General features: G+C 40.8%; 1 protein-coding gene across 1 annotated transcript in view; it reads right to left on the bottom strand.

Moving 5' to 3' along the window:
• LOC103069777 (beta-chimaerin-like) overlaps nt 1-15,062 on the bottom strand; it is a 116,629-nt gene that overhangs the window by 29,084 nt on the left and 72,483 nt on the right. Inside the window, exon 5 of the mRNA XM_007466124.1 lies at nt 2,531-2,562. Within this exon, the coding sequence (XP_007466186.1) occupies nt 2,531-2,562 (32 nt within the window). The remainder of the gene's footprint in view (nt 1-2,530; nt 2,563-15,062) is intronic.

Here is a 15,062-nt window from a genome sequence, read left to right as displayed (position 1 = left end):
GAGAGAGAGAGAGAGAGAGAGAGAGAGAGAGAGAGAGAGAGAGAGAGAAAGAGAGAGAGAGAGAGAGGTGGGAGGGACATGGAGAGGATAGAGGGGCAGAGGGCATTGGAAAGTTTCCCACATCAGAGAGGACAAAAGCTGGTGCCACAAGAGGTTTGAGGCTGGGATGTCCAGGATACAACCTGACAGGGCAGGGCAGGGGGTGACCATAGCAGAAAGAGGCACACGCAGCGAAGGGCACAGAAACCTGACACCCCTGACCCAGGTCACTCTCTGGGGGGAGAAGGGCAAAAAAAAAAAAAAAAAACTGGGAAAAGGAATATCCCAAATAGGCAGTTAACCTGAAAGCAGCTTTGTTTGAACTCCCTTGAATGGACGTGTTTCAGGGATGGCCAGCAGCAGATGTCAGGTGTCAAGAACTAAGTTAAATTCAATTGTTCAAAAGAAGAAAATGACAATCTTGTGCATCTGAAGACCCAGTGTGTGGCTCATCAGCCCCTTTAGGCATGGATTTAAAACTACCCATCATGTATATATCTATGATCCCAACTTTTCAAAAAAAAAGAGCCTGCACAAAGACTGGGAAGAAAGAGATGAAGGGGAAAAAGTTAACAATGCTTCTCTTTCATGGTGGGGCTATGGTGTTTCCAACCTTGTAGATTCCTATATGCTCTAATTTTCCCAAATTAATTGGGCATTAATTGATTAACTTTTTAAGAACAAAAGTAATACCTACCCACAGTGGGAAAATTCAAAATTTGAAAGTTAAAAGGCACGAAAGAAATAAAAATGTAAACAGTAGAGAAATAAAAATTCCATTTCCCTAATGGTATCTATTGAACACACTTTTTTGTGATTCTTTCTAGGAAAAAAATATGCATATATGTTTCCTGAATAGAGCATGTCTTACTTTTTGAATGGAACAACAAAAACTTTCATTTTTAAAAAAGAAAGGGAAACACAGAATATGAAGTTTTTAAGCTAACTTTCCTCTAATACCATATATTCCTTTTTTTATGGTTAAGAAAATGTTTCTTTGGTCTCGTTTCACTCTATAGTTTATGTAGATGGGGGGGGGGAGGTTGGACTATGAAAACTAGAAGGTTATTCAACAAAACTTTTATGCAAAAAAGGGAAGGAAACAATAAATAGAGTTTCTTTTGGAATTCATGTACTAAAATGTTCTGTTTGAGAAGTATAGAATAGATTTTCATTTTCTCTTTTTAAAATTAATTCTCTTTTCTTTTGCTCTATGAGCAAAATCCAAATCAGTATACTGAAGAAAAATAAGTCCTATTACAACCAGGTTAGATGTTAGGGACATGGGAGAGGAGGCCAGTGATGCAGGCAGGTATTCCAGAGCCCCCAGCTGAATTCCCAAGGCCCAGTAGGAAGGTTCAGAAACGCAGCCGTGGCAGTTAGGAAGTAGGCTGCTGAACTGGGACAAATAAGAGGGTCATTCATCACGGAAGTGAAGCTCTGATGGGTAAGGGAATACAGGAAGGAGGTTTTGGATTGGCTGGGAGAGCTCTGGGAGCTGAAAGAGACTTTAACCTTATAATGCCTCCAGGTGGGACATGGGAAGAAAATCGAATTGTGCATCTGACTGACATCCTCCCCGCCTCCGCCTCCGCCCTTTGCTCTGTCTGGGTGGTTCTGCCTGCTGTGAGCTGTGCACCATGCCACAGGCTGAGACTGCCAGCTATTTTTATGGTAATGCGTATTTGCTTTGCAGTAGGTTTCTGAGAAAGTTAAACAAGAGATGAAATTAAGAGGAAAATGGGGGGGACTTCCCTGGCGGTCCAGTGGTTAAGACTTCACCTTGCAATGCAGGGGGTGTGGGTTCGATCCCTGGTCGGGGAGCTAAGATCCCACATGCCTTGTGGCCAAAAAACCAAAACATAAAACAGAAGCAATATTGTAACAAATTCAATAAAGACTAAAAATGGTCCACATTAAAAAAAAAATCTTAAAAAAAACAGAGGAAAATGGGGGAAATCATAATTATGGTATTAAGGCAATTTGGCTAATAGATCCATGTCAAGAGAAATCATCATTTTGGTTTTAGGAGACTGCAAGGAAATGGGACGACTTTCCTGAGTGTTGTGTTTACTGAGGTAGATGAAAGTAAGGAATTCAGCCTCAGTTTACATTCTTTGACACCCTAGCTGTTTATATAGTATTGAAGTAAAAGTGAAATGAAATACTAAGAGAGCCACAGTTATGAAAAACGCCGCCTTACGCCTTACGTTTCAAATACTTGCCAGGCACTCAGTGGCTGCTTTTGTGAAGAGAACTGAATGTAGCAGGAGATACTCTCCCTCCCACATTCATGAAGCCAAGCACCTGAATATTATAAGAAAATTCAGTACAAAGGGATCTGATTGCATTTATCCTTATTATTAAACTCTTGCACAATGGACATTTGATGAAGACTACATATTGGAAAAATTTTAATATTTAATATTTAAATGACATAGGAAGTGACTACTTATTACATTATTAAAACAATGAATAGCATAATACATACTCTCTTCCATAATATTTTGGTCTGTTTCCCACCTATATCGAAAAGAAGAAAAGTGTTAGTAATGCATTTGAATTCAAATCAGATAGATAAAAATACTATTCAAATAAACAGAGCTAGAGTCCTGGGAATAATTTTATTCCAGTTTTTATTCCCCAAATCAGAGATCTAAGACACTCTGGAGTTAAGCAACACATTCCACTCTCTTGAGTAAAAATGACCTAGAACTGCCATATTTCTCTAATCATTAGGCTCACTCCCCACCCAAACTCAATCACCCAATAAAAAAATTTTTGAAGGAAACACAGTAAGGCTTATTTTAATATTAAGGAATTTATAAAAGTATTACAAGGCTTCATCCTGAAGGACAGAACAAATACTTTTAGCATGAATAAAACACAAACGTTTATTTCAATCTTCACCTAATTGTTTCATTATGTATTTATAATAAAAATGGGGAGTGCACCCGGATTAAAAAATAAGTTTAATTTGGTCTCTTTCCCGATAAAATCAATATCCTAACATTCTTATTTTTTTCATCAAATGGTGAATGGGCTAAAATTCACTTGACACCAGAGGTACAAGCTTTGGAGGATAAGATTTATGAGCTGACTGAAAAGCATAAACATTCCAGAAAAGATTTTTCAATCACATCTTGAGTCTTGGGGTTATCACGTTGGATTTCTGCCACATATATGCGATAATCTACTTTCATATGAACTTTGTTTTCTTACATTCAAGGTGTTGGAGTTGGTAAGAAATTAACATGAATTCTCATGTTCAGCTTTTATTCTTCTGGTCTGATTCCAGGGACACTGAGAACACGTAGAGCTACATGAAGTTATGGATTTCACCGATGGTTATAACAGCAAGATCATGTTTGTTTACTAGGGTGAGCTGGGCAGCTATTTCATTTACAGTCATTTCTGTCTACAGTCAAATGGGCAGTTTTCTCAGCAGGGCACCGTGGTGGGATTTGAAGGCAGTTTCCCGGCCTATCTTTACTCTCCAAAGGATGCAGGGGACCTGAGTGGGCAGTAGGGAGGTATGGACTAGAGGAAAAGGTTCAAAAGGGGGAGCCGGGTCTCTGCGGACCATCTTGACAAGCCTGCCTTGGACAAGCCTAGCTGGCATAAAACTAATCATCTAGATACTTCTAAATATGTGTTCACTCTTCTGTGCGTTTTATACCTGAAAAGCACTGAACCAAGAGAGGGCATTCATCACTCTTTAAGGTTTGAAGCCTGCTGTGTGTCATTTATGAAGGAAGATCTAAATGATATGATTAATCGAAGCACAAAGTGTGTAAAAAGGCACCTTGTTATCTGATTACTCTACATGCTGGAAAGCTTTTGAATGTGAGTTGAACATTTTGTCATTTATATTGTTCCACTGGCTTTCACAGTTCTTTCTTACTCTCAGGATACTGTAGATAATGTGGCTGCAACACCAACATGCCATAGAAGAAATTTAGAATTTTAGAAAAGCTGATGGAAGTAGGTAATATATAATATGCAAGATATCTGTCCTTTCTTTGAGAGTCAATGTTCCACATTTTGAAATGACTCCCTATTTATCAGGACAATTTTATTTCCATCTTTTTGGCTGAGCCATAACACAGATTTGCAAATCTAGGTGTACCTACCAACCCCATTCCCTTCCTCCATCCTCTTATCTTTCCAAAAGAGAAGGGTAATTTTTTTTTTTTTTTTAATATGTGAAAGACAAGTTTTATTTGCCTCCAAAGGACTCAGGTAATTTAGAGAAATTTAAAATACCGTTAGTTGGTAAGGGGGAATCAGCCCTAATCAGCAGCTGCCGAATAATCAAGCCTAACTACCCAGTTGGGCCTCAGAACACTGTTAACCTGTCTTTGCATAAGAAAGAAATGACTACAGTTTTAATTATAATTTGGGGTTATCCATGTAGTCTGACCCCTCTCCCTCACAACCCTTGTTCTATTGAATATTGACTCTATCAGTTGAAAAGGAAAATATTTCCTTGAGATTAATAAAAAAACAAAAGGGTGGTAGACTATAATAAGAGAAGGGTAATTAATTTCCCAGATGGACAGCATGGTAGATGGAGCTTACTACGAACTCCTGGTGTGCAGGTAAGTAGTTAATTTAACTGACTCTTAAGAAGACAACAAATTGCTTTCAGTTCATCCATCATTCATAAAAATATATGGTACACTTATGTTCGGAGCTCTGTGCTCAGCCCTGTCATTGTTCGTGAAGTGATGACCTCACAGGTGTGAGAGGAAAGATATAAGGAGCTCAGGGGTGTTCTGTACTTGCAGTAAGAGGAAACACTTGAAAAATCTAACATAGGCCCCCAAATAGGGAAGTCAATATCTAGGGTGCCTTGAGGAATACCAAATAAGATCCCGCCTGCAGGACCCTTTGATCCAGTTGAAGAACAAATCTGCATATGAAAACTGCAAGAAAATAAAACAAGAGCACTGAATTGTGTGGGAGAGACTACACGTGGAATAGGGCCGTACAATAGGTCCCCAATATTGCACAAAACGTATACTAGAATATTATTCTTTATTTAGCTGAAATTCAAATTTAACTAGGCATCCTGTTTTTATTTCATTTTTTCCAAATCTGGCAACCCTACATAGGAAGAGAGGAAACGTGGAAGTAAGAGAGAGCGAAGACAGAGGATGTGGGCAGTCATCTGATCACTGCTCCCACTGTCCAGGCTGTTTTGATAGTGATCTGATTCAACCTGTCATCCCTGTGTTGTCTCTGTTGCTCTTAAAGAAAACATAGCTTCCTTGTTAATGTTAAAGAGAGAGAGAAAGACTGGGATAAAAAAAAAAAAATACAACTGTCACCTCTTCCTCTCCTAAACTTTTGCTCACGGGAATCTAAATGAAGTCCTTCTCTCCACCGTTCAGTAAGCTTTTAACCACTCAAGAGCTTAATATAAGTTAAACGACCCCAGAAAAATCATAGAATGTGCACATTTTTTTAAGGCGGATAATTTGGGATCCTCGGGTCCAGACAAAATACAGTCGGCTGATGTCAGGGCTCCAAGGGACAAGGGACCTGACTAGAGAAACTAGAACCTCTACCCTGTGATGGAGTAAGGCCTTAAAGGAGCTGCCCCACATTAGACACTGATGGAGTCAGGACCCACCTGTGAAATGCAGATTTGTTTTATTAAAGAAGCCATAGCGTTGGATTTCAATTTCCAGGTGTATGAGATTCTCTTCAGTGAATGAGACAGAGGACAATTGATAAATAAAAAGTAAGGCAGCTCAGAAGTTCTTGCATTTTCATTGAGAATTATGCTTGTTAAAATCAGGCAACTTGACAAAAAATGGAGGGCTAATTTAGGTATTCATGTGGATTCAGGAAGGGACAAAAATGTAACATATCCCAACATGAAGGAAAGTTGGTTCTGGAACTTCCCTGCCACTGTGATTATCCTAGGATAACCCATCACCTTGGTGAAACTGGTCTTTGAGGATATGACTAACAGAAATCGGATCTGCAATGCCTGCTCTTGGGGTTTAGTGATCCAGCTCCAAGAAGTGAAAGAAGCCCACCCTTTTCAGGACAAAAAAGTAATAATTTGTATACATATTGCTGGATCTTCCAATACTGGATCCTTTCATGATCTACCTGGTTCTGAAAGGAACACCTCTTTTTGCAAAAGGAGGATACCAAGTAGATCGGTGAGCAAACGAACACCTGAAATGTGTCCTGCCCAAGACACAGGTGAATTGGGTGTGTGTGGTGTGACTGTGAAGAATGGTGGCTGATTCTTTTTATAAATATAACTGAACATCATATTCTAAGTAAGCATCATGTACAGGAGAATAGTCCCTCAAGGTAGGTGATACATGACACTGATGTCACTGTTGATGAGAACACTTTTGGAATTCCTCTTTTGGAACTGCCTTAAGAATCACTACCCTTTTTCTTGGATATACTTAGAGCTGCATTTCTCAAAGTGTGGTCTTCAGGATGCCCGTTAAAGACTGCAGGATCCTGATCCTTTCCTCAGACAAACTGAATCAGAATTACTTAGGGTGGGGCTTTAATGTGTTATTTAATCAAGTTCCCCTGGATGATATTTAAGCATACAGTAAAGTTTCAGAATCACCTGGTAAATAGAAACATACATTTATTTTTTGAGAATGGATTTGAGAGTGGATGTTATTGTGGCAAACAGGTATACGTTATTCAGAGCCAAATTCAGTAAATAGGGTGAGTGATCCGACTTGGAAACACATCTGAGACAAAAATGAGGCATGATCCTAAGATACTAAGATTTGCACCGTGACTTATTCTGAAGGTTCTTTAGAAGAGCATTCCCAGCACACTCTAGGCAATGGGAAATTGGTGGAATAAAAGCACAGCTTCCCAAGATGACTGATTGGAAAGGGACCACCCTCACGTAATATATGTTAAGCTATTTCATGACTTTATAGTCACACCTCATATATAATTATTGCCAGTACTGTGACTACTGAAGATGGTTCTAGTTCTGTCTAGCCCTGTCCATACAATGCACCCAACCCCCCGCTCAACAGTCCAGCGTTTTTTGTATGTTCTTATTTTAAGATCCTGAACTTTCTTTTAATAACATAAAGGCGGATCACAAGATGGTTGAAAGCGTGGGCTCTACACTCAGACTGCCTGTCTTTGAGGCCAGATCAGTGTGTCCATAAGCAGGTTACTAATCTCTCTGTTACTCAGTTTCCTCATCTTTAAAATGGGGATGATAACAAAAATACCTGCTTCACTGAGTTGTAATAATTGAGTAAATACATGCAACATGGTTGCAACAGTGCCTGGAGTACAGAGATATTCAATGAATATTAGCTATTACTGGTGCCCAGAGAGACCCTCCTGTGTAGAGAAGGAAGAGGTAGGCCCATTATTTTCTGTGCTCTTAAAGCTCCTTTTACTGATCTCTGCTGAAAAACTCGACATCTCACCATATTTTAAATCTTTACTGGGCTGGTTCTTCTCTAACTATTCTGTGAGTGTTTTGAAGCAGCCATTTTTGTCTTCATCATCATTGTATTCCTAGGATTTCACCTGATGTCAGAGTGAATGCAGGAACCTCTTGTTATCTGAATCAAATCCATTCCTAAAAATGTGTTGGGCAGCAGAGTTTCAAATAGCAAGAGCCTATATTCCATTATTTTAAATGGAAAAAAATAATAATTCATTCTTAGAGCATCCAAAAGTAGCAGTGTCCCAGATATTACTAAAATTCTTTTAAATAATTATATAACAATCTGATAAGAATTTCTGCATAATATATTTAAACTCCAATTATGTAACTGTTTAACACTTCAAGATGTAATTAATAGGTATGTTTATGTACAGTCCGCAGCTGAACAGAATAGGAATTTCATTATCCTTCTACACTGAGAATGTTCTATAATAAAAAAAACAATGAAATAATATTGCCAAAGATTTGAAAGATACTATCTAAATCAGGCCTGAACTGGTAGTGCCCCCAGGTACCTGGCCCAAACAAATACTGAGAAGCTAAACCCTCAGGGGAAAGTGGGGGGAGTTATGGGTATAATGCGCAATATGTTTAAACAGGAGGTAGAACAGGAGGACTCTGAGGTATGAGAGGAGCCCCTCTTGCATCACCTAGCTTTCCTGCTACTCAACGTGTGATCTGGGGACCGACAGCATTGGCATCACCTTGGAGCTTGTGAGAAATGCAGAATGTGCATTTCGAAGGGGAGTCATAATACACATTGAAGTTTGAGAAGACGTCACACATAGGAGAACTTGTGACAGCAGGTTTTTAACTGGGAGAATGATTTTGGCTAAAACCTTCTGTAAGTTGTTACAGCAAATATTCGGAGAGTGATTGTTCTGAGAGCAAAGGGTGCCTGTACTCATTAAATGTTTGCAGAATGAGACAAAGATCATGAACGAAGAGCCCCGCTGTCAATTCAATTGCTGTGTGACCCTGAATAGGTTATTAGACTTCTTTGCATCTCATTTCCCTCGACTTTCAATAAAACTGGAGTTATAAAGATGTACTATTTTAATAAGGCTCTTTCAAAGATTAGGTGAGATAATGCATGTAAAAACGGGTAGGGCTTGACAAAAAAGTTGAGGTAATAGGCTAACATTTACTGAGTGGCTATTCTGTGCCAGGAACCGTCCTTAGGGTTTCACTTGTTGATCTCATTTAAGCCTCCAAACAAACCTATGAGGGAAGTGAGTGCGATTATTTTACACAAAGCCCTCAAATAACTAGCTTGAGGTCACAGACCTAGTAAGTGGCTTTGGACTCAGCACACATACCTTTAACTACAATACTGTGCTTCCCAGCTTCTCCACAGCAGATGCCGATCAATGTTGATGGCTTCATTGGCTACCAAAATTCTACGGACTGGTTTCAGACTGAATTATCTGAATTGTCCTTGATTTTTCTTTGCCAGGACTGAACTCCTTAAAATCTCCTTGGACTTCTGTCAATGAGTTAACAAGTGAGAACTTGGAATAAATTTGCCTAGATGTTGTGATATTTTGGGTCTCTTGACGAGTTCCCTGTGATTTATGTATTCCAAACTACCTGGTTTGTTTTTCAATTTATTCTTCTAATTTTAAGGAAAAATTCTCAGCATTTTGCAAAGCTTGAAAGAACAGTAGGGTGACAGCTGCACAGTGAGAGACAGGAAGCATAAGCCTTAAATGAGTTTGCTTTATAGTCAGATTATCATTGCCTAGATAAACACAAGTTCTTTTATATTCAACACAAAGGCATTTAAAGAATATTGTGAGTCCCCTGTAAACAAGGTTTCCAATTATTGAAAAAACTAAGCTTTTATAATCCCTCAGCAGCTGGTATGTGTTAAGTTTTTGCTTAATAGAAATAATTTAAAAACCCAATTTAGCAACCTCCTACACAGGGCAGCTAGACTGCTGGATTCTCTGAGATACAGATCAAGTGTAGGAGAAAAGGCTTTTGATGGGGGGATTTGTATTGGTGATACTGGGGCAATTTCATCCAGAAAAAAATAAATATGGATTATTCCCTTCTAATTAGAAATCAAAGATCTCTGTTGAAAGGGAGAGAAAGAAAACGCAAGTACTGAAATTTACATTCTTGTGGTCAGATTGCATAGTATAGAATGAAAATTGAGCAAACTTGAAATCTCCGCTTTCTTTTCTCTAGTTTCCCTCACGGCATTACTTTAACCTTTCCAGGATTCTGATGGTGTGCTGAGGAGGTGCATTCCTTCCTGTCTTGATTAGAGTGTATTATAAAAAGTCTACTGACCAGTCTTTCTGTAATAAACCTCCTTAAAAGATTACCAATGGTTTTCCTAAGTTACGTAAGTACCCACAAGTCGGGCGCCTTAGTAACCTACTATAAACATTCTGCTAACATGTAGATGCGCACAATATCAGGTTGCGTGCTCAGGACCAGAGCAGTTTCCATTCATTTGGTTTGTTTTCTGCCTTCTCCTCCTTTATTTCTCATATTTTTCCAGGAATTAGGATTTAAAAATCAGTGACAATATTAGAACAATTAAAAAGACTTTTCATAGACCAGTGGTTTTCAACTGGGAGGGGAGGTGTTTTTTATCCCCCAGGAGATATGTGGCCATGTCTGGAGACAGTTTTGATTGTCATGACTAGGGGGAGGGTGCCACTGACATCCAGCGGGTAGGAGTCCAGGGATGGTGGTAAACATCCTACAAATACACAGGTCAGAACACCCAAAATGTCTATAATGTTGAGGTTGAGAAACCCTACTTTAGACTAAAAGAACTTTGAACTCCTGAGTATTCCCAAGGAAGATCAGTAAACAACATTCTTTTAACTAAAATGCAAATAAGCAACAAATACTTTAAAAACATAAAATAAAATGCAGTAAAAGGAAGGAAAGAGGTAATACTTGTTTTTGATAATACTGATAATTTATAAGAGCAGCTTTTAAGAAAAGACAGAAATACCTCCAACTACTCAGGGAAATAGCTCAGATAAATACAAAACTGAATAGGCTAACAGCTCAATCAGATAATAAGGGAACCAACCTCCCTCCCCACCTTGGGAAAATTATAAACAATCTAAAATATGAAAAACACTAAAGAAAAAAATTTAAGATATTATTCAAGAATATCAACCACGATATGCATACATGTGAACTTACTGATATATATATACACTACCGAATGTGAAACAGTAAGCTAGTGGGAAGCAGCCGCATAGCACAGGGAGATCAGCTCGCTGCTTTGTGACCACCTAGAGGGGTGGGATAGGGAGGATGGGAGGGAGGCTCAAGAGGGCGGGGATATGGGGACATGTGTATGCAAATGACTGATTCACTTTGTTGTGCAACAGAAACTAACACAGTATTATGAAGCAATTATACTCTAATAAAGATCTATTTTTTAAAATAAATAAATAAATAAATAAATCCCTTACGCCATGGGACCCCACACCACAGCATGTTGCTTTGAAACTATGCCCTGATCCCTGGGCTGGAAACAAAACTTCCACCACTCACACTCCCAGTGTCACAGAGCGCACTCGGGGGTGGGGTGGGGTGGGGGTGAAGCATTGAATGGCTGTCTAGTACCTCAGCGATGTCCTGATTTCCCAGGTTTAGTTATATAAGCACCTTTACAAAACAAGCATCATAAAAGAGGAAGGTGACTTGCCCAAATTCCTTATATTTGGATTTGAAAAGTACTGGAAGGGTGACTACACCCAGACACACACTCATACAAATACCCATGCCTTGTACATTCAGCCCTTTGCTCCTGGCTCTGGGTTTCTCCAGGTTCAGACTTACTGACCCTGACCCAGAACCCCACTGAGGGCACAGCCCAGGAGGAGCGGAGGAGGAGGCAACACCTCACAGGTGCCTTCAGTGTGTGTGCTTCAGTTCTCCCAACAGGTGAGTTATGTAGAGACTGGCATTCCTAGTCCACAGAGGAGAAGAGGGGGGCCCCTGTGACTACATCACCTGAAGATCACACAGCGGCGTGGAGATGAATCCAACCCGACATCCGATTGACACCAGAGCCCATAACCTGCTCCTACACCAAGAGGAAGGGAAATTGTCCAGGGAACAAAAGAGATGGTGCACTCACAGAAAACACCGACTCTGCTGTAGAAGGTGGGTTGATCTTCAGTTGTTAAACCCCTCAACCCTCCCATTCTGGAGACCTGGGTGGGCTTACACACGAACCTTCAAGGTGCGAACTCTGAAAAATGCGAACGTGCATCTGGTCCCAGCAAGGAACCAGAACCCGTGCCGTCCACGTCAGGCGTGAGTGAAACTGCAGCTTGCCCTCCGTCTCCTGTTGCTGACGATCCGTCAGCTCTACCATCTCCCACCTCCTTTCCCTCCTCCAGTCAGTAACCCGTCTTGCCTGTTCACTCGACGCCAGCCCCTGTGTGCCAGCTGTTGTACTGCACTACTGTACTTTTCAAGGTACTGTACTGTAAGCTTAAAAATGTTTTCTTTCTTTTTTGTTTGCTTGTTTTTTATGTTTTATTTGTGTGAAAAGTATTATAAACCTATTACAGTACAGTATATATAGCCGAGTGTGTTAGTTGGGTACCTAGGCTAACTTTGTTGGACTTCCGAACAAATTGGACTTAACGAATGTGCCCTCATCACGGAACTCGTTCGTATGTAGGGAACTTACTGGTATCTGTTCACCACATCTGATGGCCAACCTCCTTTTCTCCCCATCCGAGTGAATGGTACTACTCAGGGCATCAGCCACCCAGTGCCCAAGCCAGAAATTGTCATCCCAGATTCCTTCCTCTTTCCCAGCCCCACTGTCATTAAGTCCTGTCCATTGTATGTAATTTCTTAATTGCTCTTGAAATGCTCTTTCTTCTTCCTCATGTTCACTGCACTACATAGTCACTTGGACCACTGAAATTGTCTTTTTACAGGGGTCTCCCTGTCTGCACTTTAATCATCTTCCAACTTATCTTTCACACTGAGGGCAGAAAATGCAGATCTCATTGCGTTACTCTCTGCTCCTAATTCTTCACTGCCATGTGGTCAAAACCACACAACTTAGTGGGGCCTTCCCAGACTATTCTACTTAAAAGTGGCGCCTCCTTTCTTTGGCAGACCCCATATCTCTTCTCTGGTTTATTTTTGTCCACTACATTTATCATCATCTGAGATACTATATATTTTAATTGTGGGCTTTTTGCCAACTATATATTTTAATTGTGTGCTTTTTGCCAGTCTCTCCCATTCAAATAGAAACTACACAAGGGCAGAGATTTTTGTGTTTTGCTCACTGCTGTATCTCCAGAGTCTCGAACAGAGCTGGTATATAGTAGGTGCTCAATAAATATTTATTGAATGAATAAATGAATAGAATACAGAATCTTCCTTTCTTTAATTAGTAACCTTTTGATGTTCCAACTACCTTTTTTTTGTTTGTTTTTTGGGGTTTTTTTTTTTTTGGCAAAAACTCCTATATATTCCAGATCCTGCCTTACTTCTTCAGAGCAGTTCCTCAGAGCCATATGAGAGGCTGTCTCCCAGGCTTAAGTCCTCAGTTTGTCTGCCAAATAAAACATAATTCTCAACTTCCAGGTTGTGCGTTTTTTTCAGTCGACAGTCCTTAGCACACACACTCCTGCTCCACCACATCCTCGTTCCCCAGTGTTTTCAGTTCTTAATACAGAATGCCTTGTAGTTTCATACCTTGGTTGTTCATAGACTTTGGCCATTCTTTGGTTGTGATATTTCCTCTGCCTGGAATTCTAATACTTGCTCTCTAACCTGTCTATCCCCTAACCTGGCAAAATCTCACTGATCTTAAAACTAAGAGGCAAGATGCTACTATGGTAGGAAAATCTTTCCTGGCCAACTCACACCAGTTTAGGTATGGTTTCCTAGCCTCTCTATGAACTTTATAAAGGCCTCAGTTAGGGCCATGATCTTATTAGGATTGGGATTGTTGGCCTTTACAACCTCAGGATGTGAGCTCCTTACGGAAAGCGCTCCTGTCTTTTCACCTCTGTTGTCCTAGCAACCAACAGCATATGTTATACGGGGCTCAGCTTCAATGGAAGTAATACATTATTTGAAAGACAGCGCTGCTAATGGCCCTACATTCCCTTCCTGGGCTCACTGAAATTTCAAAAGGGGCCTGCATGGCAAGATAGGCAGTACTGCTGGCTCCCACCTTGGTCCTTTATGCTTCTACACCATAGGACAAAACTTGCTCCCCTCCCAGTTTTCTGAATCTCCAAAGAGTGAAGGATGAAGCCCACAGCGAACAACCACGACTGGTTGTCAGTGATTCTGCTAATCAAATTCCTGCACATTCTCGGGCCAAGGGGTGAACATGTGAATCGATATAAGCTGCTCAGATGCTCTGACCCTGGAATTTGCAAGTTGAGGAAAAGCTATTAAGAGAAATGGTTAGAGCTGATTCACATGCATGGCAGAGCCTAACAGCAACAAGAAAAAAAATCGCTAATAGTCATTACGAACTCACTGTGTGCCAAGAATTGTTCTAAGCGCTTTCTTGCCGTATGTTGACGCATTCAGTCCTCATGACTAGCACATAGGTAAAAATCTATCACACCCGTTTCCAAAGGGCAAACTGAAGCACAGAGAAACAGGGTATAAAAGCAGAGGCTATAATATCCCAGAGCCTGGGCCCCTAACCACCCACTACTGCTCAGAGGTGCAGCCATCCTATTTCCTGGATCCCTGGAGATGTCCTGATTCACAGATCCTTCCCAAAGCCCCTTGTTCAGCAATTTTTTTTTTTTTCTGTTCAGAGAATTTCTTCATATCTTTCCAACCACTCTCCTCACTACCCTCTCTTCCCAATCTTCCCCCCTCCCCCTAAATTTAGCCAGATTTGGTTTCTGTTGCTCACAAAAGAATCCTAAGTGATATTCCCATTAGATCCCAATCTCTAAGGCTGGAGCCAAGGGTGGCTGTGAGGTTTACAAAGCTCCACAGGGGATTCTGACACATACGCAGGAGTGGAAACCATGATCTTGGGCAGTAGTTTCCAAACATGGAAAGAATGAACAACTTCCTAGGACTTCTCCATGGATTCTGATCCACTCTCACAGTAGCCTTCCAACAGCACTTAAAAGCCTAGCCATGGGCATTACTCTCCTCGGCAGCTGGTCCACAGCACCTTCCCAGCAGCTCACTTTGACCCACTCTTCCTTGCTACGTCTTCTCTGGCACCAATTCCTTGGCTCCGTGTGTTGACACCCAACACCCACCTCTGGCACTGCCTGTATGGACAACCCAGCTGGGTGTGTTGCTCTGGCTGTGATCTCTTGGCTAGGGCTTGGTACTCATCCTCTGGCATCCTGAAGCCACAGCTCCAGGAAAAATGACTTTCTTCCCATCAAGCCAGAGCCCATGGAGGCCACGTTGGCCAGGTTGGCTGGCCGGCCTCTGACCAGGGCAGGAGAAGCAAATGTGATGGGTTCACTTGTCCCTCCTCCTGATACGTCCTACAGATAGGCACCTTATTTTGAAAAAATCCCATGAAGGAGAGTCAAAGTCTAGG

This window comes from Lipotes vexillifer, unplaced genomic scaffold (genome assembly GCF_000442215.2).
Source record: "Lipotes vexillifer unplaced genomic scaffold, Lipotes_vexillifer_v1.1 scaffold150, whole genome shotgun sequence".
Taxonomy (NCBI): Eukaryota; Metazoa; Chordata; class Mammalia; order Artiodactyla; family Lipotidae; genus Lipotes; species Lipotes vexillifer.
This window is presented reverse-complemented; position numbering and strand designations above follow the sequence as displayed.